The sequence below is a fragment of the Microtus oregoni genome, unplaced genomic scaffold (genome assembly GCF_018167655.1).
Source record: "Microtus oregoni isolate MIOR12 unplaced genomic scaffold, Mior012 000029F_ref0000214, whole genome shotgun sequence".
NCBI classification, from domain to species: Eukaryota; Metazoa; Chordata; class Mammalia; order Rodentia; family Cricetidae; genus Microtus; species Microtus oregoni.
The window spans coordinates 24,213,781-24,241,610 of record NW_024543088.1 but is presented as its reverse complement, the minus strand read 5'-3'; the positions used below and the strand labels follow the sequence as shown (position 1 = coordinate 24,241,610).

General features: G+C 50.1%; 2 protein-coding genes across 6 annotated transcripts in view; one reads left to right on the top strand and one right to left on the bottom strand.

The window, feature by feature from the left end:
* Positions 1-272: 272 nt before the first annotated feature.
* Tmem41a (transmembrane protein 41A) lies at positions 273-13,795 on the top strand. 3 transcript variants are annotated; one of them, XR_005976613.1, is made up of 7 exons: positions 273-474; positions 1,689-1,842; positions 3,839-4,000; positions 4,994-5,132; positions 7,096-9,096; positions 10,599-11,698; positions 13,706-13,795. XR_005976613.1 is itself a non-coding variant. In XM_041678266.1 (5 exons), exons 1-5 carry the CDS (start codon positions 353-355, stop codon positions 7,314-7,316), a joined length of 798 nt encoding a protein of 265 aa, XP_041534200.1. In that variant the 5' UTR covers positions 273-352; the 3' UTR covers positions 7,317-9,104. The 3 variants fall into 3 exon arrangements, 1 of the variants encoding a protein (XP_041534200.1); XR_005976612.1 differs by lacking the exon at positions 13,706-13,795 and having other exon boundaries at positions 10,599-10,783; positions 11,223-12,238; XM_041678266.1 differs by lacking the exons at positions 10,599-11,698; positions 13,706-13,795 and having other exon boundaries at positions 7,096-9,104.
* A 175-nt stretch (positions 13,796-13,970) lies between these two features.
* Map3k13 (mitogen-activated protein kinase kinase kinase 13) overlaps positions 13,971-27,830 on the bottom strand; it is a 107,288-nt gene continuing 93,428 nt past the window's right edge. For all 3 annotated transcript variants that reach the window (XM_041678264.1, XM_041678265.1, XM_041678263.1), the window contains exons 9-14: positions 25,295-25,411; positions 24,086-24,223; positions 18,502-19,270; positions 16,854-16,921; positions 15,791-16,088; positions 13,971-14,613 (exon numbers count right to left, since the gene is read on the bottom strand). In XM_041678264.1, coding sequence (XP_041534198.1) covers positions 14,512-14,613; positions 15,791-16,088; positions 16,854-16,921; positions 18,502-19,270; positions 24,086-24,223; positions 25,295-25,411 — 1,492 coding nt within the window. In that variant the 3' untranslated portion in view covers positions 13,971-14,511. The remainder of the gene's footprint in view (positions 14,614-15,790; positions 16,089-16,853; positions 16,922-18,501; positions 19,271-24,085; positions 24,224-25,294; positions 25,412-27,830) is intronic.

Sequence of the window (27,830 nt, the reverse complement as noted above, 5' to 3'; positions counted from 1 at the left end):
TTCTGTGGTGGTCACCATCAGCGCCAGTTCCACATTTGTTGGCTACAATCGCTTTGTGTGACAGACTATGGACCAGGCTGTTTGACCACCATGCTGCAAGCTGACGGTGGCAGGCTCGCTACTCACCCCTAACACTCCCAGCGCTGCACTGTAGGAGCTCAGAGCGGAGAAGGCAGGGAGAGCACAGACCAGCACACGTTTGGAGGGGGCGGGGCCTGTAGCGGGGCAGGGCGGGGCTTCACATAAGACCACACCCCGTCCGTCGGCGAACGCGCTCCGCCCGCCCAGTCGGCTCTCGGGAAAGGGCTCGGCGCTGCCACGCGGGGAGCGCGCTCTCCGGCCCGGCCGCGGTATGCGCGCGCTGCTCGGCCTGCTCCTGGTATTCGGCTGCTGCACCTTCGCGTTGTACCTGCTGTCCACGCAGCTGCCCGTGGGGCCGAGGCTGGCGTCGGCCGAGGAGCCCCAAGGCAGCCGGTGAGTGCGAGGGCGCGGGCCGGTGAGTGGGGCAGAGGTCGGAGGGTTGCCAGTGATGCGCGGGGCGACCTTGGCGCTTTTCCGCACGCAAGGTCGCCTCCCAGCCCCAGCCACCTCGGCCACCTTGGCTCTTCTTCCTCAACCCAATTTACCACACCAGCCAATCTTGAGAGGCGCAGCCCGGACTTGGGGTTATGAGGCTGTGATCCGGTCTGGCCTCTTCCTGCCTGACTGCTCCCCATGTCAGCCGAGCGAGTCAGGAGGCGTCGGGAGGCGGCAGCAGACTCAAGGGGCGGGTTGCCCGATTGCTGCATACTACTTACAAAGTGCATGAAATATGCCTGGCGCGTTGCCGCATTATCAAGAAGCTTAATTGGTATTTGAGTTGCAGGACAACTGTTTTCAGTAACCATTGTCTTTTACTGGAACTGAAAGAGCTTTCTTGTGAATGTCAGAGGTACTCGGGAGAACTAGGAGGGGTTGCTTACAGTTTATCTCTGCTGGAGTGTTGAGATGGCAGAGGCAGGGTAGTCTTTGTCCTGTGACCCTTGGACCGGATTCACAATGCTCCAGGCCTAGAGCGGGGTGAAAAGAGAGGCTTGTGGAAAGGATTGGCTGCGAGCCTGCCGTATTATCAAGAAAGCTGTATTGATGATGTGAGATAGATAAAATTGAAACTTGTTTTTGCCTAGTACATCTGGGTCAACATGGTGTCTAAATAGTTCTGGGCTTGCTGGGGAGGGGTCTCCTTGAAAGGCAGGCAATTTAGGATGCCCAGCACTTGCTGGAAATGCATATACTTGCCTCTTTGGACTAGATCAAAAAGACTAGAACCCAGATCAGTGATGAGGCCATGCTCAGGGTGGGGGAGGCTGCGGGATTCCATCTTACACCCCCTGAGTACGTAAAGAGGGAATTCAGCGGTTATCCAGCACCAGACTCTTTTTAGGCGAGGAACATGAGACCCATGGACACTACAACTGGAACACAGCAGAATGGGGATGCCCGTTCGGGTCTCTTGATCCCATGCCAGGGCTCTCCTATCGGCCTGTGTTGAGTTATACTGGGTCACCTGTCATCTCGAGTTCTTCTTTGTGTATTCCCAGATGGCCAGATTACATGTAACCTACTCTAGAAAAATACACATCGAGTAACTTTCTTAGGCACGAGGCTTCTCTGGAACCCATGTTTCCATCTGATTTTCCAATCCCTAGGTCACTGTGGTTCCCCTCAGATCTAGCGGAGCTGCGGGAGCTCTCCGAGGTCCTTAGAGAGTACCGGAAGGAGCACCAGGCCTATGTGTTCCTGCTCTTCTGCAGTGCCTACCTCTACAAACAGGGCTTTGCCATCCCTGGCTCCAGTTTCCTGGTCAGTGTCTTGCCTTCTTTCCAACCGGCTTCCTCTTCTGTAAAATGTGGCCGCTCCCCCAGGTCCCCCTTTGGTTGTGGGGCGGGACGAAATGAAACATGAGCTGGGGAGGCTGGCACAAGTGGGCACTCAGCACTTAGTGATGCTCCAAGGTTCCCATTGTCTTGCTCCACCTCTCCTCTCAGCACCTTTCCTACTCTCGATCCAGCTTAGATCTACCCAAGCAGATTGGGGGGTTGGAAACGGGAAGAAAAGCAAACATGTCTGAGAGAGGGAGCTGGACGGTGGAGGTCAGAGCCGACCTGGGACTGACTTCCCCCTTGAGCTGATCCTGCTTCAGGACAAAGAAAGATCTAGCTGCAATTGGGTGCTATAGAGCCTGGACTAGTAAGGGCTGTGTGCCCGGAATTGGGGGTGCATTTTAATACTGCCTAGTGTGATCTTGGTTGTGTGACTGTTTCTCCCCGTAGGATGGGGGTAGCACAAGACAGAGGTCTATTGAGGATTACTTAGGACATATTTACGCATACATATGTATGCCAAGTATATATTGCAGCCACAGCCTCACCGCCGAGGTCCCCTCTTGCCTGTTTGCTTACCTTAGTTCACTGGTTCATTTACTCACTCGCTCATACTTTTTAAAAGATTGGTTTATGTGTACGTGTGTGTCTGTACATATATGTATAGGTGCCTGTGGAGGTCAGAAGAGGGCACCAGAGCTGGTGTTACACAGTTGCCAGCCACCCAGCGTGGGTGCTGGGACCCAAACACTGGTCCCCCACATTAGCAGGCAGCACTGTCAGCCACTGAGCCGTCTGTCCAGCTCATGCTTTGAGACGAGGCCTCACTCTGTAGCGCAGACTGGTCTGGAACTCATATGCTAGCCCAGGCTGGCCTTGAAATCAAAATAGTCCTCCTGTCTCAGCCTCCCAAGTGCTGGGGTCATTGGCTTGCGCCGGCACACTTGGCTTTCCCCATGTGCTTTCTCCCAGATCCCATGCTATGAGGCAGGGCGATATTCACCAGCCAAACTGCACTTAGAAGTATTGATTAACGTTTCAATATTTGTGAAGCTAAGGCTTTACGGGTCAGTTAGGACTGTGGCCAACACAGGAGTGCAGCGAGAGCTTACTAATCATGTGAAAAGCCAAGAAGGCATCTACTCAGATTGCCCAAGGTCCATTCGCTGTCTGCACAATAGTAATAATAACCTGTGAGCTTCACTTCTCTTTTTTGGTGCCCCAGTGACTATGGGGTAACTGTACCCCTTGTCACAGTCAGGTAATGTCTGTACCTAGTCTCCTTTTCAACTTGCCAATGTCCACTGAGGTCTCGGCCTTGTCCTTGTACAGGTGAGGAGCCTAAGGCGAGGCTTATATTCTATGTTTCCATTTGCCAAAATGGGCCTTGGGTTTTGGCTGTGAAAATCTCTGAAAGGGAGGGAGCCAATGCACAGGCTCCAGGACAGGCCACAGGATCCAGGACAGGCCACAGGCTCCAGGACAGGCCACAGGTTCCAGGACAGGCCACTGGCTCCAGGACAGGCCACAGGCTCCAGGACAGGCCACAGGCTCCAGGACAGGCCACAGGCTCCAGGACAGGCCACAGGCTCCAGGACAGGCCACTGGCTCCAGGACAGGCCACAGGCTCCAGGACAGGCCACAGGCTCCAGGACAGGCCACTGGCTCCGGGACAGGACAGGCCACTGGCTGCAGGCCAGGCCAGGCCACTGACTCCAGGATAGTACACTGGCTCCAGGATAAGCCAAAGGTTCCAGGACAGGCCACTGGCTGCAGGACAGGACAGGCCACAGGCTCCAGGATAGTCCACCGGCTCCAGGACAGGCCACTGGCTCCAGGACAGGAAAGGCCACTGGCTCCAGGATAGTCCACTGGCTCCAGGATAGTCCACTAGCTACAGGCAGGCCACTGGCTACAGGACAGGCCACTGACAGCGGCTAGATGTTCTCATGGCCGAGGTCTTTCTTTCTTTGCAGAATGTTTTGGCTGGTGCCTTGTTTGGGCCATGGCTGGGACTTTTGCTGTGCTGTGTGCTGACATCGGTGGGTGCCACATGCTGCTACCTGCTTTCCAGCATTTTTGGCAAACAGCTGGTCATCTCCTACTTTCCCGATAAAGTGGCCCTGCTGCAGAGGAAGGTAAGATGGGGGCACACCTCAGTGCTAGTCCCTGAGCATCAGCTCCCTGTCTGAGAGGAGCGAGAAGCAGGGCTTTCCCACAGTGCTCCTTCACCCTACCTGGGAGCTGGGGAGAGTTCATTTGATGTCTTTCGGAAGCAGAGACCCACGATCAAATCCCAGTTCCATTCTTGTCCTTACTTGCTTTCTAGCTTTGAGTTGAGTGTCTGACCCCTCTGATTCTCAGCTACTTAGTTAACTTCGTGCGTGTATGTGTGTTGGTGTGTGTGTGTGTGTGTGTGTGTGTGTGTGTGTGTGTGTGTGAGTGCATGTGATATGTGACAGTCTTTCACTGAGCCTGGAGCTCACTGATTTGACGAGACTGGTTGGGCAGCAAACCTCGTGGATCCTCCTGTCTCTGCTTCCAGCACTGGGATCCCAGGCTGGTGCCACGGCCCTAGGCTTATTTTTATTTGACATGGCTACTGGTGATCAAATGTGGATCCTTATGCTGACAGGGGACACATTTTACTGTCTGCACTATCTCCCCAGCCTAGTTTTTGTTTTTGTTCTTTTTTTTTAATTTAAAAAAATGCTTTTAAGTTTTTAAAAATTTATTTATTTTTTTATGTACATTGGGGTTTTGTCTGCATGTATGTCTGTGTGCTGATGCCAGAACTGGAGTTACAGACAGTTGTGAGCTGCCATGTGGGTGCTGGGAATTGAACCCTGGTCTTTTGTAAGAACAGCCTGTGCTCTTAACCACTTAGGCCATCTCTCTAGCCCCCCAGTTTTTGTTTTTATTGCTACAAGGTCTCATGCGTAACTCAGGCTAGCTTCAACCTTGTAGGAGTTCTCCTGTTTCGGCCTCCCGAGTTCCTGAGTGCTGGGATTTCCTGTCCAGCTGGTAGCTGTGTTTTCAGAATAGGGATGTGGGAGGAGCTGGGAAGGAGCCATTCAGCTTCAGAGCTAGCTGGAGAGCCCTTCTGCTCCTGACTGTGGCTCTCTCTGCAGGTGGAGGAGAACAGAAACGGCCTGTTCTTTTTCCTGCTGTTCCTCAGACTCTTCCCCATGACACCAAACTGGTTCTTGAACCTGTCGGCCCCGATCCTGAACATCCCCATCGTGCAGTTTTTCTTCTCCGTGCTTATCGGTAAGATGGGGGTGGGGTGCTGGTGGAGGCCCTGCCCTCCCTCACTTGCCCACCAGTAGCATCTCCAAGCCTGCCCCTGACACAGCCTTCTCTGATTCAAACCTCCTCTGGCTTGAACGTGAAACCCATACAATGCTTTTAGAACAACTAAGGGTTGTTCATTCCGTGGCTAAATTCGGTGCTTCTTATGTGCTCAGCACATGCTGGGCCCTGGGATTGAACAGGACCATCTCTGTAAACTACATGACTTGGCTTCAAGAAGTGCTAGCAGGCTAAAGGGCCGGTGCAGAGCAAGGGATTTCCTTTCTGGCACTGCCCCCTTTGACTAAGGGGTTTTAGGGAGGGCTGGCATCAGAGAGGCTTCTACCTGTCTTCTGAGAACAGTATGACCGTATTTCCACTCAGGAAATCACTTAGCTGGCTCAGAGCTGAGTTAGGAGCAGTGTTTCTTGAAGTGTGGGCTTCAGGTCACCTTTGCTGGTAAGTTAAAGTGACCAAAACCCACCCATCTGTGAGCGTTACCTTCTCACGGTAAGCCACCGCCCTCCTTAAGCCAGGGGCAAAGATGCTCAGACCTTTCTTAGAGTGTGGGGTATGACATTCAGGGGTTTGTGTCCAAGTTAACAAATGTGCAGCTGCTATTAATAGGACTGTCTGAGAGAGACGGAAGCAGGCTGACCGCAGCCAGCTCTTGTAGCATCTCGCCGAGCACCTCAGCGTCTCAGCAAATGGGGGCTAAAAGCTTGTCATCACCAAAGTGACACCAGCTTGGAAAGACTCTGGAGACAGAGTTCCTTCTTGAGGGCCAGGCTGTGTGACCTTGAACGGTCTGATCATTATCTTTCACATACTTCTTCCTTGAAGTAGAGGAATGGGTTATCAGGGTCCTAGCCAATCAGAAACTCAGGAGTGGGGGGGGGGGGGGGAAGACCTCTAAAATACGGGCTCCTGGGTTTTAATGCAGAGCAGAACTAGCGTCTCTGAGGTGGAGCCAAGAATGCATTTTGCCTTATTATTTGTTTGTGATGTTGCTGTGTGATGGTAGCCAAGGCAGACCTCAAACTTTCAGGTTTGTCTGTCTGTCAGTCTTCCAAGCACTGGGACTGCAGGCATCCACTACACTTGGCTTACCATTTCCTTTTGAGACAGGGTCTCGCGATGGAGCTCTGGCTGGCTCTCAACTTGTTCTGTAGACTAGGAAGTCTTAGAACACACAGAGATCCCTCCGCCTCCCTCCTGAGTGCTGGCGCCGAAGGTGTGCTCCCTTATGCCTGACCTAGCGTTTTCCTTTTTCCCTTACACATCACAGGGTTCTTGGTAGTTGGTTTTGGTTTTGAGACAAAGTCTCAGCACGTGGTCCAGGATGATCTTGAATTTGCTGCTATTCTCCTGCCTCCGCCTCCTAATTCCGGCAATTATGTGCCACCGTGCCTGATTCTAAGGAATTTTTATGCCACCTGCTGCCCGGCTGCCAGGCAGACTATGGAGTCCAGAAGCCAGCTGAATTCTTAGAGTGCAGAACAAAGTTGTACTTTGAAGAAAGTTGTTTTGTTTGTTGGGTTTTGATAGTCTTTAATGCACACTGAAAATTTCATGTTGCTGGTCTCTTTCTCTGGTTCGGCTCCTGGGTCCCACCTTCAGCAGGGGCACAGACTCCAGCATCTCTCAGCTCATGCCCTAACTTAGTATTTTTTTATGTATGGGTAATAAATTTTTCTTATGGAAATGTGTATGTACACACACACACACACACACACACACACACATATATATTTGTGTGGCCCATTTTAAGGCCTTTTGTTGGATGTGTATAGGAAGCGTGGGGAGAAAAGGAAGGAGGTTAAACATTTAGGGGGTTAAGAGCTGGAGACTGAGTCGCTGTTCTAGATCCCTGGCTGGCATCTAGTGCCGTTCCCACCATCTTGCCACATTAATGGACTGTCTCCACTTTGCTTTTTTCCAGGTTTGATTCCATACAATTTCATCTGCGTGCAGACTGGCTCCATCCTGTCCACCCTCACTTCTCTGGATGCTCTTTTCTCCTGGGAAACTGTCCTGAAGCTGCTGGCCATAGCCCTGGTTGCTTTGGTTCCTGGAACCCTCATCAAGAAATTCAGCCAAAAGCACCTGGCCCTGAGTGACCCAAGGAGTACTCGTCACCTCGGTGGCAGGAAGGACGCGTGACACAGGTGCCATGTTTACCACAGCCCTGGACTCTGCTGCTGGTCTGTGTGATGGGCACGGTCCTCTATTGTCCTCACTGTGTTTTAATTACCCTCAGGAAGGTGATGTGAACGGCGTTCTAGTGCGTGCAGAGGCCTATCAGAAGGGCACTCTGCTTGAGGGTCCAGTCCCATTTAGCAGGGTTCTGTGAAATGGACTGCTTTCTAGAAAATCTTGTTTTGGTTCTGTCCAATAATAGGGACTCAGTCTGTTGGGCTTGCCTCTTGCCAGTCCCTGAGATGTCTTGGGAGAAGATGCTGGTGGCCTTTTGGACAGGCTGTGTAACAGGTACACCTGTTAAGTCCCTGTGGATGTTTGTATCAGACAGAACTCTAGCCCGTTAGTCTCCTGAAGAGTGTCTTCTCTACCTTTTTGCTGATGATCTACCTCTCCATAGGCCAAGGGACCCATGGCGAACTGCCTAAGACTTACACACAGCTCGAGTGCAGTGATTCCTGTAATATCCCCGTTCACACACTGATGTTTCTATGTCTAAGCTCCTTGTGGTTGTATGTCTTCAGAGTTAAGCTGATTCAAACATGATTAAATATGAATGGAGCCAGCTTTGCATGTTCTGAATGTGTTCTGAGGAAATGATCCCTCATCCCAAGGCCCTGCCATGCTTTCTCTGTATCAAATGGCTGGTTATGTATTTTCCGCCTGGGAATCCCTTCTACTGCCTCCTGCTGGGAGAGTGGCGTCAGTACAGGAGGCTGTCAGCCAGTAAACACACTGTGATTCTTTGTTTTGTTTTGCCTTTGCAAGAACAGCTGAGGAATTTGTACTTTTTAATACAAACAGTTAAGAGCGGTGTGAGTGCTTGCCTGTCTGGTCATCACTCACAGCTGTCATTGTGTCTTCTAGCTGTGGCCCTGGGCTGATAGCTCTGTGGGCTTGGACCTCATGGGGACAACTCACGACAAGGACTTGCCAGCACTGCTGCTCTCAGGCATCACAGGCTGGGCTGGTGTGTTTGTCTCAGGTCTGGGCTCAGCCAGGAGTCTTGCCAAGGCTTCAGTCGAGGCCTGATGTGTGCGCTCGGGTTCCACAGTGAGAGTGGATTTCCATGTCATGGCGTTTTTAAGGCTTTCATTAAAAAAAGAAATGTGTAAAAGAAGCCTTTCAATTGAGGGGATGACAGGAAAGAGGCTACACTTGAAGCCGGTGATTCCAGAGCATTTTGGAGTAGAGAGGGAGAGAAGACTTTTCTCCCCCTTTGCCTGCGTGGCCCCAGCGGGGCTCCGCACAAGTGTGCCTTATCAGGCTTGAGCTCACAGGGGAAGGGATTTCCCTAATCCATGGACATAAACATTCTGCAGTGAAGACAGAACTTAAGAGCTTGTCTCTGCATGTTGCTGACTCAAAACTGCCTTTATGAAAGGGACCAGAATTGACTAAAAAAATATAATTCAAAAGACTGGTTTAGCTCCCTATTCCCAGCAGGCCTCTGACCAAATCATGCCAGCTTCCCATTTGCCTCTCTTGGCTTCTTTAAGAGTGATGTCATTGGTAACAGGACAGCTGCAGGAATGGCGGCAGATGGCTCAGGAAGAACCAGAGTGCCTGTCTAAGCCTTTATGGGAAATCTCAGACAAAATGGAAACCGCATCTTTAGTGCTTCTCCCTGAAATTAAGAGTCCTGGCTGCAGAACCCGGCTTGCCTTTTCCCTGAAAACCTGGCAGGGCAGCTTGTAGGACGCCAACAGCACCTTTAGGAAAAGACAGGACCAGAACACACCAGGTGGACTTTTTGTTTAATTTCATGCATTGGTTTGTTTTCATAATCATTCTTGTTCCCATTGCTGTTCGGTACAAAGCCAGAGCCCTTATCTGAAAATGACGTGGAGCCGGAGACCTGCGAGCTTCAAGGAGACAAGGGAGTTCATTTTGAGACTTTAATACTTGAAAGAAATTCATTTGTCCTGAATCAACAGGAGCTCAAATTATTGTAATAAATAATCATAGAGAGAAAGAGAGGGTGGGGTGGGGGCAGACATACATACATTAATAAAAAAGACTCAAAAGACTTCCTCATCCGCTGTGAAATGGGGTTCTAAAGGTGAAGAACCCTGGATGATGTGGTCAAGATACCTTTTCCTAATATCCTGCACATGTGGCTGGGTCTCTAGCTTGTAGCCATGGGAGGACTGTGGTCACTGGCCGGATACCAGTGACCTCCAGTGCTGTGCAGGAGCCCTGGGGAGCAGGGCAGTGATTGTGCTGGAAGTTTCCTGACAGTGGCCTTGCTATCTGCTGAGGATGTGGCACCTGAAATCCTGCTGGCACGCCTTTGCCATGCATGTGGCATTTACCAAAGCCTCACCCAGCTCTTTCCCTGTTTCTGAGAGCTATCCTCTCCAGCTACCTGTCCCTGAGAAACGTTCTGGGTTCCACTGGGTCCTCCACTCAGCAGCCTCGTTCAGTCCATTCTTGTTTGAAGGGGCATCTGCAGTGCCAAGTAAGCCATGCACATAAGTAAACAAACACACCCAATGGGACAGTCTGGAGGGAGGTAAGCGTATTGGGATGTTTGTTCTATGGCACCAGCAAAGAAAAACCTTGCTGCCTGGGAAGGCTGGACCACACTGACAGTTGAAGAGAAGTCTTGACAAAGTTTCACAGCATTTTGGGAGGAAGCAGGTAACAGACTGCACACTTCAGTTCCCAGACAGGGAAGGGTGTGCTCATCCGGTACAGCTCAGTGTGGGTAGAGATGTGATTGGTGCAGTCCAAAGGGGAAGAATGAAGGCAGGTGGCCCTTTGTCATGACATGCCCCTGTCAGCCTAGGGAACCCATAAGGAGACTACTGGCGTGGTCCTAGACTTGTCCATCAGGAACTGAGGGTCTAGAATCGTCTTTAGGGAACAGTTGTGAGCTCAGAGCTGGGAGCTGGGTTAATAAACACTTTGCACATAAATTCCAACAAGTACTGACTGATGCTTCAGATGCTGCTGTGAGTGGTTCTGAGGCTGTAGCAAGGCTCAGCAGGGAGCAATACAGTGCTCAGTAAAAGGTGCTGCCATGGGGCTTAGTGTGGAGGTGGTCCATGGTGGCATAGGGCGGTGTTTTGGTTTCTGGAGAAATAAACATGGTATATGTGAAGCAGGGCAGGTGTGTGTGTGTGTGTGTGTGTGTGTGTGTGTGTTTTGAGACAGGGTCTCATTAAGTCACTCTGACTAGCTTGAATGTAGATCAGGCTGGCCTTGAAATCATAAAACTCTACCTGTCTCTGCCTCTCCCAGAGCTAGGATTAAAGGTATATGCCAGCAGACCCATCAAGAATTTTCTTCCTTTAAGAGAACTTAAGTGGGCAGGCGATCTCCAGGCCCCACCCTATTGAGGAGCTCCTGGCAGCTGACAGCTACTGGAGGAAGGAGGATCATCATTTGTCCGCGGAAGTGGTTCACTTAACTTCCCATGCCCTACAGTGGGTGTCCCTATATACATACACTCATGGGCGGCACTACTAGACTCGGAGAGTTACCAAAACAACAACCTAAACCCCACCCCCAAACAAAACCATCAAGTTGGGAGGAGGATGTTTTGAGTGGGCTACGGAGGGGGAACGGGGTGAGTGTGATCATATTTCATTGTATACATCTATCACATTCTCAAGGAATAAAAAAAATAGGAACATTTGAGATATAAGGGCATGAGAAAAAACAGTAAACCACCGAATCAATAGGAACATGTTCCCACTGAGAAGACATCAGTGATACCTTGTGGGGACACTGACAACCCTGAGTTAGTGACACGAACTCCAAAGTCACTGCCCCCATCACCTAGAGCAGGTTGGGGACAGCAGAGCACAGTGGGGCCCCAAGTAAGTACCACACAGCACCTACTCAAAATGACCTCAATTCCAGGATGAATTTGGTGGATCTAATGGCTTAAAATACTCAGTCTTCAATCAGGCTACTCAAGACACCTTACAACACCACGTCATTGCCCTGCGCAGGCTCTCCCAGAGTCCTGTAGCTAGCTCTCAGGTGAGGTATGTTTCAAAGTGGACACAGGCATCTCCGTTCCTGTGCTAAGCAATTTTAAGAGGAATTTTTATTCAGCGACATGATCTAGAAGAAGAGAGGAAATCCAGTGCTTGATTGCGATGCAAAACTGAAACTCCCCTTGGTAGTCAGTCCAAACCAGATGGCCAAAGAATGAAGGTGTTCATCCTGCACCCAGTGACGAAGCTTGAGATGGGCCTGGCAAGGCTTCTCAAAGCACCAACACGTGGCGGCAGCTAAGGGCACTGAAGAGCTGGCTCAGCGTTCTGCTGACTACAAGGTTCTCAAGGAAACACACTCCAGTTTCCTGCTTCAGGGCAGGCTCTGGGGGTAAGGTGAGGAGAAGCCTATTTTCCCTTTTAACCTTGCTTAGAACAGTAATTCTATTCAAAAGGACGGGTTTTACTCCTATCTTGATGGCACAGCGAATGACTGGAGTCCACACACACCCCTAGCAAGCCTATGATAGTTAAGCCAGTTAAAAGTGGCCTTAGAGTGATGGACAGAGAGGACAGGAATTCAGAATGAAGACTGATGTAGCAGGTGCGTTTCTGGGGAGGACCAACACTGAAAGGTGCCAGACAGAAGTTGGCCTTTATGTAAACAGCTGGTTCTGCTTTGTGTTGGACATTAAGAGTCTCTGTTCCAAGGAATAAGGGACCTGAGGCTGGAGGATGAGGGAATAGTGCCTCTGATGTCATTCCCCAGCCCTGTGACCCCCAAATGCCTCCACCTCCTAGAACTCTTGTCTATTCCAGAAGCAGATCGTGACTGGCATTACGTATTTCCCTTTGTTCTAGTCTTTCTGCTCTTCCCAATTTGTGAGGCTCAGTGGGAAGGCGATGACTTGCTTTGCTGTACACTCTTGAAACTGCCTCACGAGCCTCCGCAGAAATGCTTTGTCTTGCTGTAAGAGCATTAAATCTCTTTTTGCCTCTACTTCAGTGCCATGATTTTATTTCTAAGACATTGGAGGAGAAAGTTTATAACTTTTGGGACTTTTGAACGATTTGTTCATCAACTTGGTCATCTGCCCATTCAGGAGATTTTACAATCAGTTAAAAACAAAATCATCACAGTGTACCCAATGTTTGTCGGGGCAGAACACACCCCCTCAGAGCAGCTGCTACATCCAGGAAGCCAGGGAAACCACCAGGGAGTACACCGAGGAATGCCAGGCATCCCACAGACAGCTCCATCCCCAGACCCTCACTAGGCCCACAGAAGCCCATAATAATCCATGTTTAGCAAGAAACAGTCATTGTGCTACACAATAAGCCACACCTTCTGGTCAACAGAAAATTATGACAACATAAGGTAAAACAACAAGGATAAGAATGTCATAACTTAAGCTCTCCTGTGTAGTCCTGCTACAGTTCATACAAAATGGAATAATTTAACAAAACAATACTGCTTTCCAAGTTAAACATTTTCCTTCATCTTTCCTATGAGCTAAAAATTATAGACACTAAAATTTAAAATCAGTGTCTCAACATAAAGTGTAAACAAAGGAGAGGTCAAACAGAAGGCTGGCTCTAAATCCCCTCCTGCTTTTCAGTTTTGGCTGATGCAGTCAGTGACCCCCGGCCAGGGGCACCATTTCCATTGGGGTTGGAATGTCTTAAAACCTAACATCCTTACAGGATGAAATGTCAGAATCTAGCAAGTTCAGATTTGGCAGAAGCCTGCATTGGAGACAGGAATCGGGCCAATGCACATGTATACGAATTCTAGATAAGACATCTTTAAGCCAGGCATGGTGGGGCCCACCTGTGATCCAGCCCTCAGCAGGCTGCGAGACCTTTCCTGCTGCAAGCCAAGACTCCACAAATTACCTGGAGTACTTTTCATAGCCCAGGCAGGACTCTGGACACAGGAAGAACCACATGCTTTTGAGATAGTAAAGTAATCCTAATTCCTGCTTAGCATCAGCTGCTCCTTCTACAAGGTTCCTAACCTACCTAAACAAAACTGCAGTGGTTCAGAATGAAAACAGACTGCATTTTACAAGAAGCATTGAACAAAACGTGGTGAGACAGGCCACCTTCCTGCAAGCTGCTTAGTTTGCCTTGTATGCTACACTGACAGACAGCCACCAAAGCTTCCAAGCTAGAGTAAGATCGAGAACAAAAACAAAGGTGGTTTGGGACTGGACACTGGATACACACATCTTAGCTGCCGTCCGTGTGAATCAATATGATTCCAGGAGATAGACAACCTGGGTCCCGAGAAAGGTTGCGCCATCTTGCTTGTATCGCTGAACGCGGCCATCCTGAAGAAGAATGGTATGTTTTACAGGTAGGTTTTCCTAATGCCACTCAGTGTCCTCCTGTCCCACTCAGGACCCTTTCCCCTTCCTGAAAGAAGTGCCAACAGGTGGAAGAAAAGGAAGAAGAAATGGCACCCGAGTCTGAAAGACCACGCTGATGGAGGTGGTGAGGGTGGCAGCCTTTAAAGGTAAAAGCTGTTGCTAAGGGCAAGACTTGACGATACTGTAACCTTTACTGCCAGATTTTGCTTAGTGTTTAAGAAGTGAAGTCATGTCCACATGTGCGGTTCCAGTTCTGTTTGCTTTTCCCTCTCAGAGGAAGCGCGTGTGCTCCGAGGCTTTGGGGCTATCGGATCCCTCAGCTTCTAGGTCATTTCCATCCCTCGCACGGACGAGCCGTTGAACTTAACATGGCTGCGTTTCTTTTGGCTTGTATTGTAAATGTTCAGTATGTCTCATTGCAACTCTTCAAGTATGGACAAAAGACTTGGTCCCGTGTTCAAGCGACAGTGACACCTCCCAGCCCCACAAACTCCAATGTTGCTCCTAAAGACCCTCTTTCCTTTCCTTTTTTTTTTGTAAAGAAATTATTGTATCTGTTATCATATATAGTTCACTCTTTACAATACAAAGTGTTAAAATGTCCAACAAAAATAAATATCAATGTTACAGTAGCTGGAGTATTCAGTACAAGAGATCCCTGCCATTCTTGATTGAAATGCTCAGTGAGATGCAACTTCATTTGGGTATTTTCCCAGAGATTTGACTGATCTCATGTTCCTGTCAGTGTGGCTTGTTTCTGGGATGGGGCCACTCCTCCTGGACGAACGCAGGTGGGAGGAGTCTAGGGCTGGAGAGGATTCCGACGGAGAGCCCTTGTCACCAAGTGGCAGAGCTGTAGTTCTTGCTGGTCCTAACAGTGGCATCCGAACACTCCCCCTCTGAAGAGTCACAGTCCGAGTCTCCAAACTGCACAGGGTTCTGCAGAGTTTAGACAAGAGATCTTAATTCTCTCCTACCACCCTCAGTGAGGGCATGCTGCACGGTTTCCCCTGGCAGCCCTTACCTCCCTCTGCCACCCTCACTGAAGGTGAGTTGAACACCTCCCGTGTTATAGGAGCTGACAAAGACAGATGAGGTGGGGTGGGGAGCTGATGGAGAAAAGAGCTATGTAGAGTTGGCGATGCTGACTCACATCCTGTTTCCAGAGCATTCCAGGGCCTCGGGTACCACTTACTCTAAGACCTTTACATCTGCTAATCCAGTCTACTCACCTACGGAAACTGGCCATTTCTCATAGATTTGATAGATATCACACACATTTTATAGCTAAGGACACTTACCTTCATTGAGGCTAAGCAACTTGCCCAAGGTTACATGGTAGGTAGAATGGCTGGGCTTTGCATCTGTCTAGGGAGTCTGAGTCCAGGGTTTACACCTATAAACACCACACTCCCCTGGCTCTCCAGAGGAGAGTGAGGGCACGGAGGGAGGGACGCCCTGTCCTCTAACAGGATTGGGAGATGGGGTGAGCAGGGGGTGGGGGTTTTCGAACATTTCATGTCTCTGGCTCACTTGTGAGCCACTGTCCTTATTCAGAGAACCCTGCAGCTACACGCCTGTGTCTACATCATGGAGGTGGTGCATCTTTTATCTACTGATTGGAAATTATAAAGACCCCGAGGCTTGAACCTACTTAGTTCTGTCAACTTGACACAAGCTGGGGTCATCTGAGGAGAGGAAACCTCACTTGAGAAAACGCTTTCATCTGACTGGCCTGTAGGCAAGTCTGGGTGTCGCTTTCTTGATTAGCAATTGATGTGGGAGGACCCAGCCCACTGTGGGTGGAACCACTCCCTGGGCAGGTGGGCTTGGGTTGTACCAAGCTGAGGCAGCCACGGGAACAAGTCAGCAGCAGCAGCTGTCTTCTACGGTGGCTGCGTCAGCTCCTTCCTCCAGGCCCCTGCTCAACTTCGGTGCCTCCTCGGTTTCTCTCGTGATGGACTGTGAACTGTAATCTGAAATCAACCCTTTCTTTCCCAGGTTCTTTTTGGCCATAATGCCTATCACAGCAACAGAAAGCATACTAGGATGCTACTCTAAACCCCAGAGAACCACGAACGGCTCAGTGGCGTGAGGAGGAGGGAGAGGTGCCCACCTCGTAGCCACGCTCCTCGGCGCACAGCTTGCCCAGGGACATCTGTGTCTTCACGCGCCGGACCGCACACTCCTTGTCAGACAGCCCATCTGAGTGGAAGGAGATCTCGATGGGCGCCTCGGGCGTCTGGGACAGCAGGTCGTCTAGTTTCTCAGCCAGGCGGTCCTCCCGTCTGTCAGCGGACTCGTCGGGGCTGTTTGAGTGGTCGCTAGTGTTCCCTTCCTCTCCGTCGGACACAGAGAAGTTCTCGGAGCTAAAGGTTGAGTATGACTGGCAGCTGCGAATACAGCGGTGGGGCCTGGAGGCGGGGTAAACAGGCAGACTTAACCAGAGGAGGGGTGGGGCCTGGAGGCGGGGAAAACAGGCAGACTTAACCAGAGGAGGGGTGGGGCCTGAAGGCGGGGAAAACAGGCAGACTTAAACAGAGGAGGGGTGGCTAGCTGTCTCGCCTTGACGGGGTCCTGTTATCTCCCACCCCAGAGGAAGACTAAAAGGCAACGTTTACAGCAGTAGAGAGGAGCCATGAGCTGAACTGCGCCCCACCACATTCTCTATTTTATCCTTCTCTCACGTGTGAGGACACTGGAAGAAGGTGGCTGTCTGCAAGCTAGGAAGAAAGCTGTGACTAGGAACGGAATCATCGTCACTGCCATCTTGGACTGCCCAGCTTCCACAACTGGGAGAAATACGTGTTGTTCCATAAACTTCCTAGTCTGTGATATTTGGCTACAACAGCGTGAAGAGATTAGCAAAGGAGGTCCACTAGGAACCACGAGTCACCACAAACACGTGCCACCCCTCCCCTCTCCCAAACCGGACCCTGTGCTCTGGAGAGTGACAGTGGATCTGTGTTCATGCTCCTCACTGTGAAGTTCTCTGGAAGTGAATCCAATGACCTGTGACCTGCTGTGCAGGGCAACCATCAGACATCATGGGAAGAAGTCAGTGTTTACTTCAAATGCCCTGTAAAGTGGCTGCAGACGGGCCTCTAGCTGAGCCTGCATGGCACACTCGGGAGCTTCCCCACGACATTGAACACGGACATAGGCTGTGGGGGCTTTACCTCTGTCTTCGAGGAAACTCCACTTCACTGTCCACCTCCCCTTCTTCTTCCGAGGAGTCATCTCCACTCTGAGGAGGACAAGGGGAAAAGACCTTTATTGACTGTGGAATCTTCCTTCTTCCCATCTCTCTTACCTCAAACAGATTTAATTTCATCTGGGGAAAGGGAAGCTGAGCTGCTACGGGGTGTGGGGTTCTAATGAGGCTGAGGGTGCTGCATGCTCTGGGGTCTGCAGCGCTAGAGATGGCACCGAAAGACAGCAGGGCGGTTCAAAGCTGTGACATGGAGTGGATCAGAAAAGGTGTGGGTTTCTCTGGGGCTTGATGAAAATGCTTTAAAATTGGTTACTGAGATGACTCCAGAACCGTGGGTAAAAGGCAGGCTGGCGAGATGGCTGGGGGCAAAGGCATCTGCCACCAAACAAACCAAGGCTACGGTAGTGCATGTCTACAAACCTAGCACGTAAGAGGCTGAGACAGGAGAATTCTGAGTTTGAGACAAGCTTGAACTACACAGCAAGACTCTGTCCCACACACCAACCAAACCAAATCAAACCAGATCAACCAACTAGGCAACCAGCCATCCTGTCCATTTAGATGCATGCACTCCATGTTACTGCCTATGGCGGACTCTATGTTACTGGCTACAGGGACTGGGGAGGGTGCAGAATGGATTAGCTCACATCCAGGTTGCCACGTGAAAGCACACGTGGACCTCTGCTCAGCCAGCAGTGGCACACCTGGAGGAAGGAACACAGTTCTGAGACAGCAGATAGTGCCCAGCCTTAGCTCCTTTCCCAAGAAGTATCCAGTTGAACAAACTCATCTTACACCCCTCCTCCCCTCAACAGTTATGATGAGCTGAAGTAACATCTAGGATTAAACGTTTACCATGTTCACAATAACCCGGTAGAGTCCTTAGCGAAGCAAGCTAACATTTAAAGCAGGCTGCATTCCAGGCACCATTCTAGATGCTTCCTACTTATTAATTCAAGGAGTCTTCAAGTCAGCCAGCCTGGCAGAGTCCACTATTGGGCCCTCTGCACAGACAGTGGCAGATTCACAGAGGTGCTAAGGGGACAGCCCTGGCTTTGAACTGGTGACTCCCAAGCTTAGATCTCCAACATCATGAAGGACTGCTAGGCAGCCAGTGGAGGAGACAAACAGGTTTCGGGATTCAGAGCTAGCTGAGTCAAGATGGCTGCTGATGTTACATTGTAACGAGCATTGGTGCCCAGGGGATTAAGAAGCACCAGTTTTAAAAGGCTGTGTAGCCAAACAGAATGCTGGCAAAAAGTCACTATGTGCCTTCTCTAAGACCATGTTTGCCATCATGCACCAGGAATCTCCACTCCAAACTTCCTTGGGACATCCCTCAAGACTGGAGATCTAGGACAATAGCTTGCAAACATTGTGACATCTTTAGTATATGGTTATCCCAGTCTCCCCATTCAGTAACCCCCCCAAATCCACTCCCTGGCTTACCACTGGAGCACTGTCGAGGGAGGAGCCTTTGAAGTAAAAGAAACACCACTTTTGGTGTCCCACCCTTTCCCAATGGCATGCCTTTTAATGCCCAGTTTTATAATGTGCACCACATGGGTGATGGCATTTGATGGCAGGGACAGTCTACTCTTGTCATCCCTTACCTTCTGAAGGGGCCGTGTCTTTTGAGGTAGTATTGGGGGTGTGAACTGATGAGAAATACCAGATTGACAGCCATTGAATCCATTGGCCTCCATTCTCTCGGAGTCTTGGGCATTTCCCGAAAGAGGATTGTGTGCTGGTGAACTGGAACAGTCTGGGCCCCTTCTCACTGGCTCAGTGGTGGGACCATCTAAAGACCCAGCATGCTCTGGTCTGCACTGGAGACAGGGATCGTAGGCTTCGGTCTGACAGCAGCCCCAGGGCTCAGCTTGCTCAAGTTCAGGACCCCTCCAGCAGTCTGCCGCCATGGCTGTGGAGATGAGGTCCGGGCTGGAGCCCGGCATCTGTCTTTGAGCATGGTTGCTGAGTGGACTCCGCAGGGCTGCTGCTGGGCCGAAATACCTCAGGTTATTGGCACAGGTTGCAATGTCCTGCCCATGTATATTGCGTCTGGGGTGGTGGCTCTGAGGCAGGTCAGAAGGGGGTTGCTGGTATTGCTGCTGGAGGGGGCTATGCTGATGGAGAGGAGGGCACGGAGCCTGAGCGTGATGTAGGTAGGTGGGGTGGGATGCATTTTCCTGGGTAGGTTGGCTTTTCAAGATTGCCGCAAAGTCACTGTGGCTGCCTCTACTATTCCCTCGGCGGTGACGTGGTTTGCTCCGGTATCGGCTCTTGCTGCTTGACGAGGACATTTTGGGACTTCCAGACAGAGGGGATGCAGTGGGAACTGCTTCTGCACTGGGGATACCTTCAGATCGTAACAGGTCTGGCCTAAGAAGAAGAACAGATTTGTGTCAAACACATCGAAACATGTTTGGAGTAAAATGCGCCAAACTTTAAAATACACTCTTGGATTATAAATTTGTAACTTTGTGGGTCGACCCTGGCGTCTTGTGCCTGTTAGGCAAGCACCCTCCTGCTCAGCCACATCCCTAGCCCTACACACTTTTGTTATTGTGTGTCTGTTTGTTTGAGATCGGGTCTTACTCTGTCGCTGGGGCTAGTCTCATCCTCACAGCAATCCTCCTGCTTCAGGCTCCTGAGTCCTGGAACTACTAGTGTGAGTCACCCTCCTGGCTTCACACGCCCCTCAGTCAGCATTCACAGACACAGGGATGTTTCCCAGTGCACACAGGGAGCTGCTTAATGTTATAATAGTACAGTGAGCACTGTTTAAAAATAGCAAATCTGGGAAACAACCTAAATGTCTAGTTACAGTGATTTCTTTTTAAAATTTAATTATTACTGTGAGAGGCATACATGGTGTGTGTGTGTGTGTGTGTGTGTGTGTGTGTGTGTGTGCGCGCATATGTTTATGTATGTTCCTCATTGCATGTATGGAGGCCAGAGCATAACTGTGAGGAGCTGGTTCTCTCCTTCTACCATGGGATCTGGGGATTGAACCCAGGTCATCAGGTTTGCGTATTGTTATCAGCTGAGCTGTCTTACTGGCGGCTTTTATTCCTCTGGATTCTGGGTCACTAGCTTTGTTCTATGAGATCCTTAATGTCTTCCTGGTACCCTCACAGATATGGGCAGCAAGGAATGGGCATGGGGGTTTGCTCACATCAGACATCTGTGCAATGATCCGTCACAGAGGAGAGAGATCTGGTACCATTGGACAAACCCCAGGTTCATTGGCAAGAGCTAAACAGTTTAAGGAGTTTGGTCTAGACAGGGTCTACTGGAACGAGCCATCCTTGTATACAGCAGGCACTCAATAAATCCTAAAGGCAGACAGGAAGGAGGGGTCTGGGAGGGAGAAGGCCCAGGGGGTTAGGCAAAGGCAGCAAGAAAGGGTTTGTGAGAAGCACAGTGGATCTCTACTGTTTACTCCCTCTACGAGACAGGCTCCCTAGCCCAAGCTGGCCTTGAACTTTGTTAAGGATCACCTTGAGCTCCTGCGTCTTCTCCTCAGTGATGCAATTGAAGGCACACATCACTGTGCCTGTTCATACCACACTGGGAACTGACTCCGGGGCTTTGTGCGTGTTATGGGAGCACTCGACCAACTGGGCTACCCCCAACCTAACATTCTACTTCCATCCTAACGGGAGGAGGCCTCCTTGTTCCTGTGCCTCTGGGACCAGTTGTGAAGGTTACACGCAGGAGGAAACCTCATCCCACATGTAAACAGGTGGTTTCTGAGCTGATGGATGGACTCGGGACCTCTCCCTTCTCGCCAGACAGCAGCACTCTTCTTTAGGACCAGATAGGACACAAACCAGCAGGAGGTTTTAGAGCTGGGAGGTCCACACATTCCTTTCTGAAACAACAGAAGTCCTCTCTCAGCTAATCACGAGGCGCTCAGATGTGGTGGCTTGGAAGAGGGCAGGCAGCAGCCCCCTCTGCACGCTACCCTAGCCCCTTCCAACTCAGTCGCAACACCTGAGACACCACTGTGCAAGTCCCAGAGCACTGCAGCAGATGTTCCTGCTGGTCAGCCTGAGCGGTGGGGAGGACCTGCATGGAAGGGGTTCGAGGGCTTCTACTGCAACAAGGGAGTCCTGCAGGGCTGGTAACAAGCTGTGGTGGCACCCAAAGGAGAGTTGAGGACAAGTGTCCCCAGAGTGACCTTGCTCTACCATGTCAGTCACAATATGTAAAGTGCTCTCACTGTTAGCATAGCTGCGTTCATTATCACAGGGCTTGGCTTGTTATCACAAAGAGGAACTGATTCTTTGACCCCGATAGCTTTTACTCCAGGGCACAGCTCTCTCCCACCTCGGGCTTCTCTTTTAGATGGACTTCTATGCCCTTCCTGAAGCCTATGGAAAACAGGCCGGGAGGGGCTACCAAAAAGTGTGATGGCGGATTGTGGTTGTCAGTTTGATACATCATCCCAAGAGGGACTTTTAACTGAAGAATTACCTCCATTGGAGTTGTCACATAAGCTCGAATAAATAAGTTTGATCCCCAGCACCCATGTTTAAAAAGAAGCCAGGTGTAGTGGCATGGTCTTGTAATCCCAGCTTGGGGATAAGGCTGAGTAGGGGGAGGGGGAGGCAGAGATAGGTAGATTCCTGGGATCCACTGATCAGACAGCCTAGCCTCCTTAGTGAACTCTAGGCCGTGTGAGACCCTGTCTCAAAAGAACAATGTGGATGTCATCTGAGGAACAATAGCCAAGAATGATCTCTTTCCATATGTACATACATACATGTGCACCTGTTCACATGTGCTCACCTATGCGCGTGCACACACATACACACACCATACATACATGTGCACCTGTACATGTGCTTACCTATGCGCACGCGCACACACACACACACCATACATACATGTGCACCTGTACATGTGCTTACCTATGCGCGCACGCACACACACACACACCATACATACATGTGCACCTGTACATGTGCTTACCTATGTGCGCGCGCGCGCACACACACACACACACACACACTGAATAAAACAGTGGCTCACACCCTTAACCACCAAGGAAATGCAAACTAAAACTACTCTGAAATTCCTTCTCACCTCAGTTAGTGACTGTCACCCAGAAAACAAATGACAATAAATGCTGGCACGGATATGGAGGAAGGAACGTAGGCACGCTTGGGGGGAGGCATGCACTTTTACACACACTGATGTCCACACTATGGAGATCAAGAGGCTCCTCCAAAAGCTAGAACTAGAATCACCGTCTAACCTAGTTTCACCCCTCCTGCGAATGCACCTGAAGGACTGCGTGCCCTGCTCCAGAGAGACATGCACACGCATTTATTGCGGCTTGACTCACAACATATAGGAAATGAAAGCAGACTACATATATGTCAACGGAAGAGAGGATGGTGGAAATGAGATTCATATGCACAATGGAATTTTATTCAGCTGCAAAGATAAATGAAATTATGAAAAATCCAGGGAAATGGATGGATCTGAAAAATGTTATATTAAGTGAGGTAACCCCAGCTCAGAAAGACAAATTCCCCATGTTGTCTGTCATATGTGGATCCCAGCTCCAAGTGTAGATACGTGTACTTATGTGAGTGAGCCTGTGTGGTCAGGAGACCAGAAAGGGGCCAGTGGGAGGGCTACAGAATCCATCTAATGTGGGTGTGGAGGGAGAATACTAGGAGGAGAAGGGCTCAAGCAGGGATGGGGAGCATGGAGATGGGAGGTAGGGAAGAGGAGAGAGAAGACACGGAGAGTCAACCAAAGCTAAGTGTGTATGAAGATGCCATAAAAACTTGCTACTTCTAAGTTAATAAAAATTTAAAAGATAAATTACATTCTTGGCTTGTGTTTCTCCGTCCTATTTTCTTACGGCATTTGGCTTGAATCTCACAAGCCAGGACATTCTCTCCTTTATAGTAGCCTGACTAGGAGGGAGCCAGTTCTCTGCAAGTGAGAACGAGAAGGCTCCACAGCATTTGGTGATTCCAGAAAGGAGTGAAGAAGTATCCTGAGATGTTTTGAAGGTGCTAGGCATTGAATTTGGGCCCCCCTGCAGCTAAACACACACTCTACACAGAGATGTAGCTCCACTCTCTATTACTGAGATTAAATCAACATAAAGCAAGTGCTATGAAAAGGGAAAGAAGCTGAGCATGGTGGCGCACACCTTTAGTCCCAGCACTGAGAAGGCCAAAACCCTATCTTGAAAAATCAAAACATAAAAATAACTGGGAAAGAATGGTGTCCTAAAAATTAAGCCGTGCTTTTGGGCACCAATGCCCGATAGGTGATTTCACACTAATCAGCCTTCGCAGTGGGGTGCGAGGGCACATGCTTGTTTGTTACCCTGGCTACTTAAGAGATTGAGGCAGGAGGACACTGAGTTTGAGGCCAGTCTGGGCAACTGCCCAACAAACAAACAAAACCAAATAAAACAAAAGTCATAAAAGTTTCATGTAAAGGTAGAGTACAGGGAACCTCTTGGCTCGGTATGCGTAATATCAATGCCCTGTTTATTATTGGTGGTGACATATATATTATTAAGAACTAAGTAAATATATTGATCACTGTGTCAAAAATCAAGAATTACAATTAGCTCAGTTCTGTTTCTAGGGTTATAAGAATAAAAAGAAATCTCAGGCGGTGGTGCCTCACGCCTTTAATCCCAGCATTCAGGAGGCAGAGGCAGGTGAATCTCTGTGAGTTCGAGGCCAGCCTGGTTTATAGGGAGAGTTCCAGGACAGGCTCTAAAGCTACACAGAGAAACCCTGTCTCAAAAAAACCCCACAAAAAACAAACAACAACAAAAAAGAGAGAAATAGAAAGAAATCCCATAACGATACCATTTACCCATGAGGATACTAGAGTTGAAAGAAGCCAAGTGACATGGCTCAAGTCACACACCTATAAAACAGGGCTGCAGTTTCAACCAGATCTGATTGTCCCTGTTGTACACGTCCTTGTCCTGTGTTTGGTACTAAGACTGAGGGCCTCAGGTGGTAAAAGTGAGACTTTTGGGGTCTGTGCCATGCTCTCTCATCTTCCTACTTGGCTTTACCTGCAGCCATGAGCTGCTAGAAAGCCCCAGAAAGGCCACATCTAGACATCTGAGACTGCCCTTTTCCAGTTCCTCCCCACCCCCCATTTATCTAAACATCAGATACACAGATACAGTTGTCTCACCGCTTAGTCTGCACTCCAGCCTTGTGCGGCACACCCTTCCTTTTCATGAGCTTCTCCATGGCATTTGGGTGGATTATTGGACGGACAGGGTGCCGCTTGTAGGTCCCAGGATACTTCTTTTCCACTGCCTGCTCTCGCCTGTGGGATGAAGGACAAAGCCACTCTTGAGTTATGGTAGACAGAAAGTCAGGACAGAGATGATCTAAGGTGGTGACCATGGAACCAGAAGACACCCTCCTAATTCCCTACCTACAGAAGAGGAACCATGAGGCAGTGACACACACAGGCTGAACTGTGCGACAGAGACATACATATGCTAAACCGTGCGGCAGAGTGACACACACATGCTGAACCGTGCGACAGAGAGACACACACAGCTGAACCGTGCGGCAGAGTGACTCACACATGCTGAACCGTGTGGCAGAGACACACACAGCTGAACTGTGCGGCAGAGACATACACAGCTGAACCGTGTGGCAGAGACATACACAGCTGAACCGTGTGGGAGAGGCACATGCATGCTGAACCGTGTGGGAGAGACATACACAGCTGAACCGTGTGGCAGAGACATACACATGCTGAACCGTGCGGCAGAGAGACACACACAGCTGAACCGTGCGGCAGAGACATACACAGCTGAACCGTGTGGGAGAGACATACACAGCTGAACCGTGTGGCAGAGACATACACATGCTGAACCGTGCGGCAGAGAGACACACACAGCTGAACCGTGCGGCAGAGACATACACAGCTGAACCGTGTGGCAGAGACATACACATGCTGAACCGTGCGACAGAGAGACACACACAGCTGAACCGTGCGGCAGAGTGACTCACACATGCTGAACCGTGTGGCAGAGACACACACAGCTGAACTGTGCAGCAGAGACATACACAGCTGAACCGTGTGGCAGAGACATACACAGCTGAACCGTGTGGGAGAGGCACATGCATGCTGAACCGTGTGGGAGAGGCACATGCATGCTGAACCGTGTGGCAGAGTGACGCACACACGCTAGTCCAGTATGTGGTCCCATTTCAGACCTGCAGCGGCTCTGCTAACTTGTGTGCCTCACCCTAGTAGGGACTGAGGACAGAAAGTCCCTAAGGAATGCTGGTGGAACAACTAAAATATCCACATGATCACCACAGCAGACTCAGACTCAGAGCAGCGAGGGCTGGGACCGGCTGGGACTGGTGGGATACATACTTCAGGAGCTCCTTCTCCCGCATCTCCAGCTGCAGCATGATGGCGCTCAGCTCCATGTACAGATTGTTGGCCCGCTCGAGCTTTCGCTCATAGTGCTCTCGAATATCCAGCGCATGTCTGTCAGTGAAAACACAGGATGAGCAAGGCTGAGGAGAACGGAAGTCAGCTCTGATGAAGCACGCACGGTGGCTTACTTCAAAGCACCAGCCCCAGGGGGTTCCATTTTTAAGTTTCTAAACACAAGGATTCAGACAAGGAGTGGGAATAGGAAATCTGGGCTGTGTGTTTGATCCTAAGGGCCCCTCCAGCCACACGGCCACAGACAAAGTAACAATACCGTCTGTGCGCTTTTTATAGTCTTCATTTGTGCACACGGCACAGTCTTAGCACAATACAGTAGAGTCACATATTAGTGGGCATAACTTAAAGTTAATTAGTCAATTGTTTTTAATTCAAACTCAGGTCCTCATACTCCATGATCACGTGCCTATCCATGGCACAGGTCTTATCTGGGCTGGTGTGGTTGCAGTGCTTCCCCCAGATTCAAATGTAAACTTTCGCCCATCAGGTGATGGTCCTGGAGGTAGCCTTTTGATTCTCCACCGTGTGAGGACACACGCGGGTGCCATGATATGATGGATGGGTATTCACCAGCTCCTGAATTCCCTGGTGCTCTGCCCCAGAACCATGAGCAGTGCATTTCTTCTGTTCATAAACTGCTAAGTCTAAGGCATTTTGTTCCAGAGGCCTAACTGCCGAATACTGTGCTTATTATGTTGAGGCCAGAACCAGAGCCTGTAAATTCCTGGCTCCAATGGCACTGAGAACCATGGAAGTGCTCTAAGGGTCCATGCTCAGAGAACCATAAAGGAGGAAACAGGTGAGAGGAGCAGGTAAAAAAGAGTGAAGAAGTGTGTGCATGGGTATACACATGTTGAAGGTGGCTGTGTGCGTGGGTGTGCACATGTTGAAGGTGGATGTGTGTGTGGGTGTGCACATGTTGAAGGTGGATGTGTGCGTGGGTGTGCACATGTTGAAGGTGGCTGTGTGCGTGGGTGTGCACATGTTGAAGGTGGCTGTGTGCGTGGGTGTGCACATGTTGAAGGTGGCTGTGTGCGTGGGTGTGCACATGTTGAAGGTGGATGTGTGCGTGGGTGTGCACATGTTGAAGGTATCTGTGTGCGTGGGTGTGCACATGTTGAAGGTGGCTGTGTGCATGGGTGTGCACATGTTGAAGGTGGATGTGTGCGTGGGTGTGCACATGTTGAAGGTGGCTGTGTGCGTGGGTGTGCACATGTTGAAGGTATCTGTGTGCGTGGGTGTGCACATGTTGAAGGTATCTGTGTGCGTGGGTGTGCACATGTTGAAGGTGGCTGTGTGTGCGTGGGTGTGCACATGTTGAAGGTGGCTGTGTGCGTGGGTGTGCACATGTTGAAGGTATCTGTGTGTGTGGGTGTGCACATGTTGAAGGTGGCTGTGTGCGCGTGGGTGTGCACATGTTGAAGGTGGCTGTGTGTGTGTGGGTGTGCACAAGTTGAAGGTGGCTGTGTGTGTGGGTGAGCACATGTTGATGGTGGCTGTGTGTGCGTGGGTGTGCACATGTTGAAGGTACCTGTGTGCGTGGGTGTGCACATGTTGAAGGTGGCTGTGTGTGTGGTGTGCACATGTTGAAGGTGGCTGTGTGTGTGGGTGAGCACATGCCATGGTGTGCGTGTGGAGGTCCACGATCACCCTTCAGAGTTGTTCCTCAGGTAACTGTGCTGGAGGCCGCTGTTGACCTCTGCACCATACAGTGTAGGCTGGCTGGCCCACAGCTCATGGGGAGCCTCCTGGCATTGCCTCCCATCCTGCCCCAGGAGCTCCTGGATCATAGCTGTCATACCCCGACTTCTGTGGCTCTGGGAATTCAAACTCAGGGCCTCAAACTGCTGTGGCAAGATCCTTACTCACTGAACTGTCTCTCACAGAGATTCTTTTTAATTGATGTAAAAGTTGTACATATTTATGTGGTACCCAGTGACATTTTGATACATATATTTGTCATATAGTGTTCAAAGCAGGGTAACCAGGACAGGAGAAATGGTTCAGCAGTTAAGTGTATGCACTGCTCTTCCAGAGGACCCGAGTTCAATTCCCGGCATCCATAGCAGGTGGCTCACAAACACCTGCAACTCCAGCTCCAGGGCATCTCAGCCTCTGGCTTCTGTGGCATCTGCACTCGTGTTCAAACAGACACAGACATATAATTTAATATAGAATTAATGAAAAAAATCAGGGGAATTATGATACTCTCCCCTAACAATGACCATTCTTTATGTTGGAAACATTTCAAATCCTTTCTTCTAGCTTCTTTAATTAAAAAAAAAAATACTGAAGTTAGGGTGGTGGTGCAGGCCTACAATCCCCGTACCCAGGAGGCCAAGGAAGGCAGGTCTCCGTGATTTCTAAGCCAGCTTGATCTACAATCCAGCAAGGACCACAGAGTGAGACCTTGACTCAAGCAAGTAGGTGAGCGAGATTGTCACCTGCTGCCACC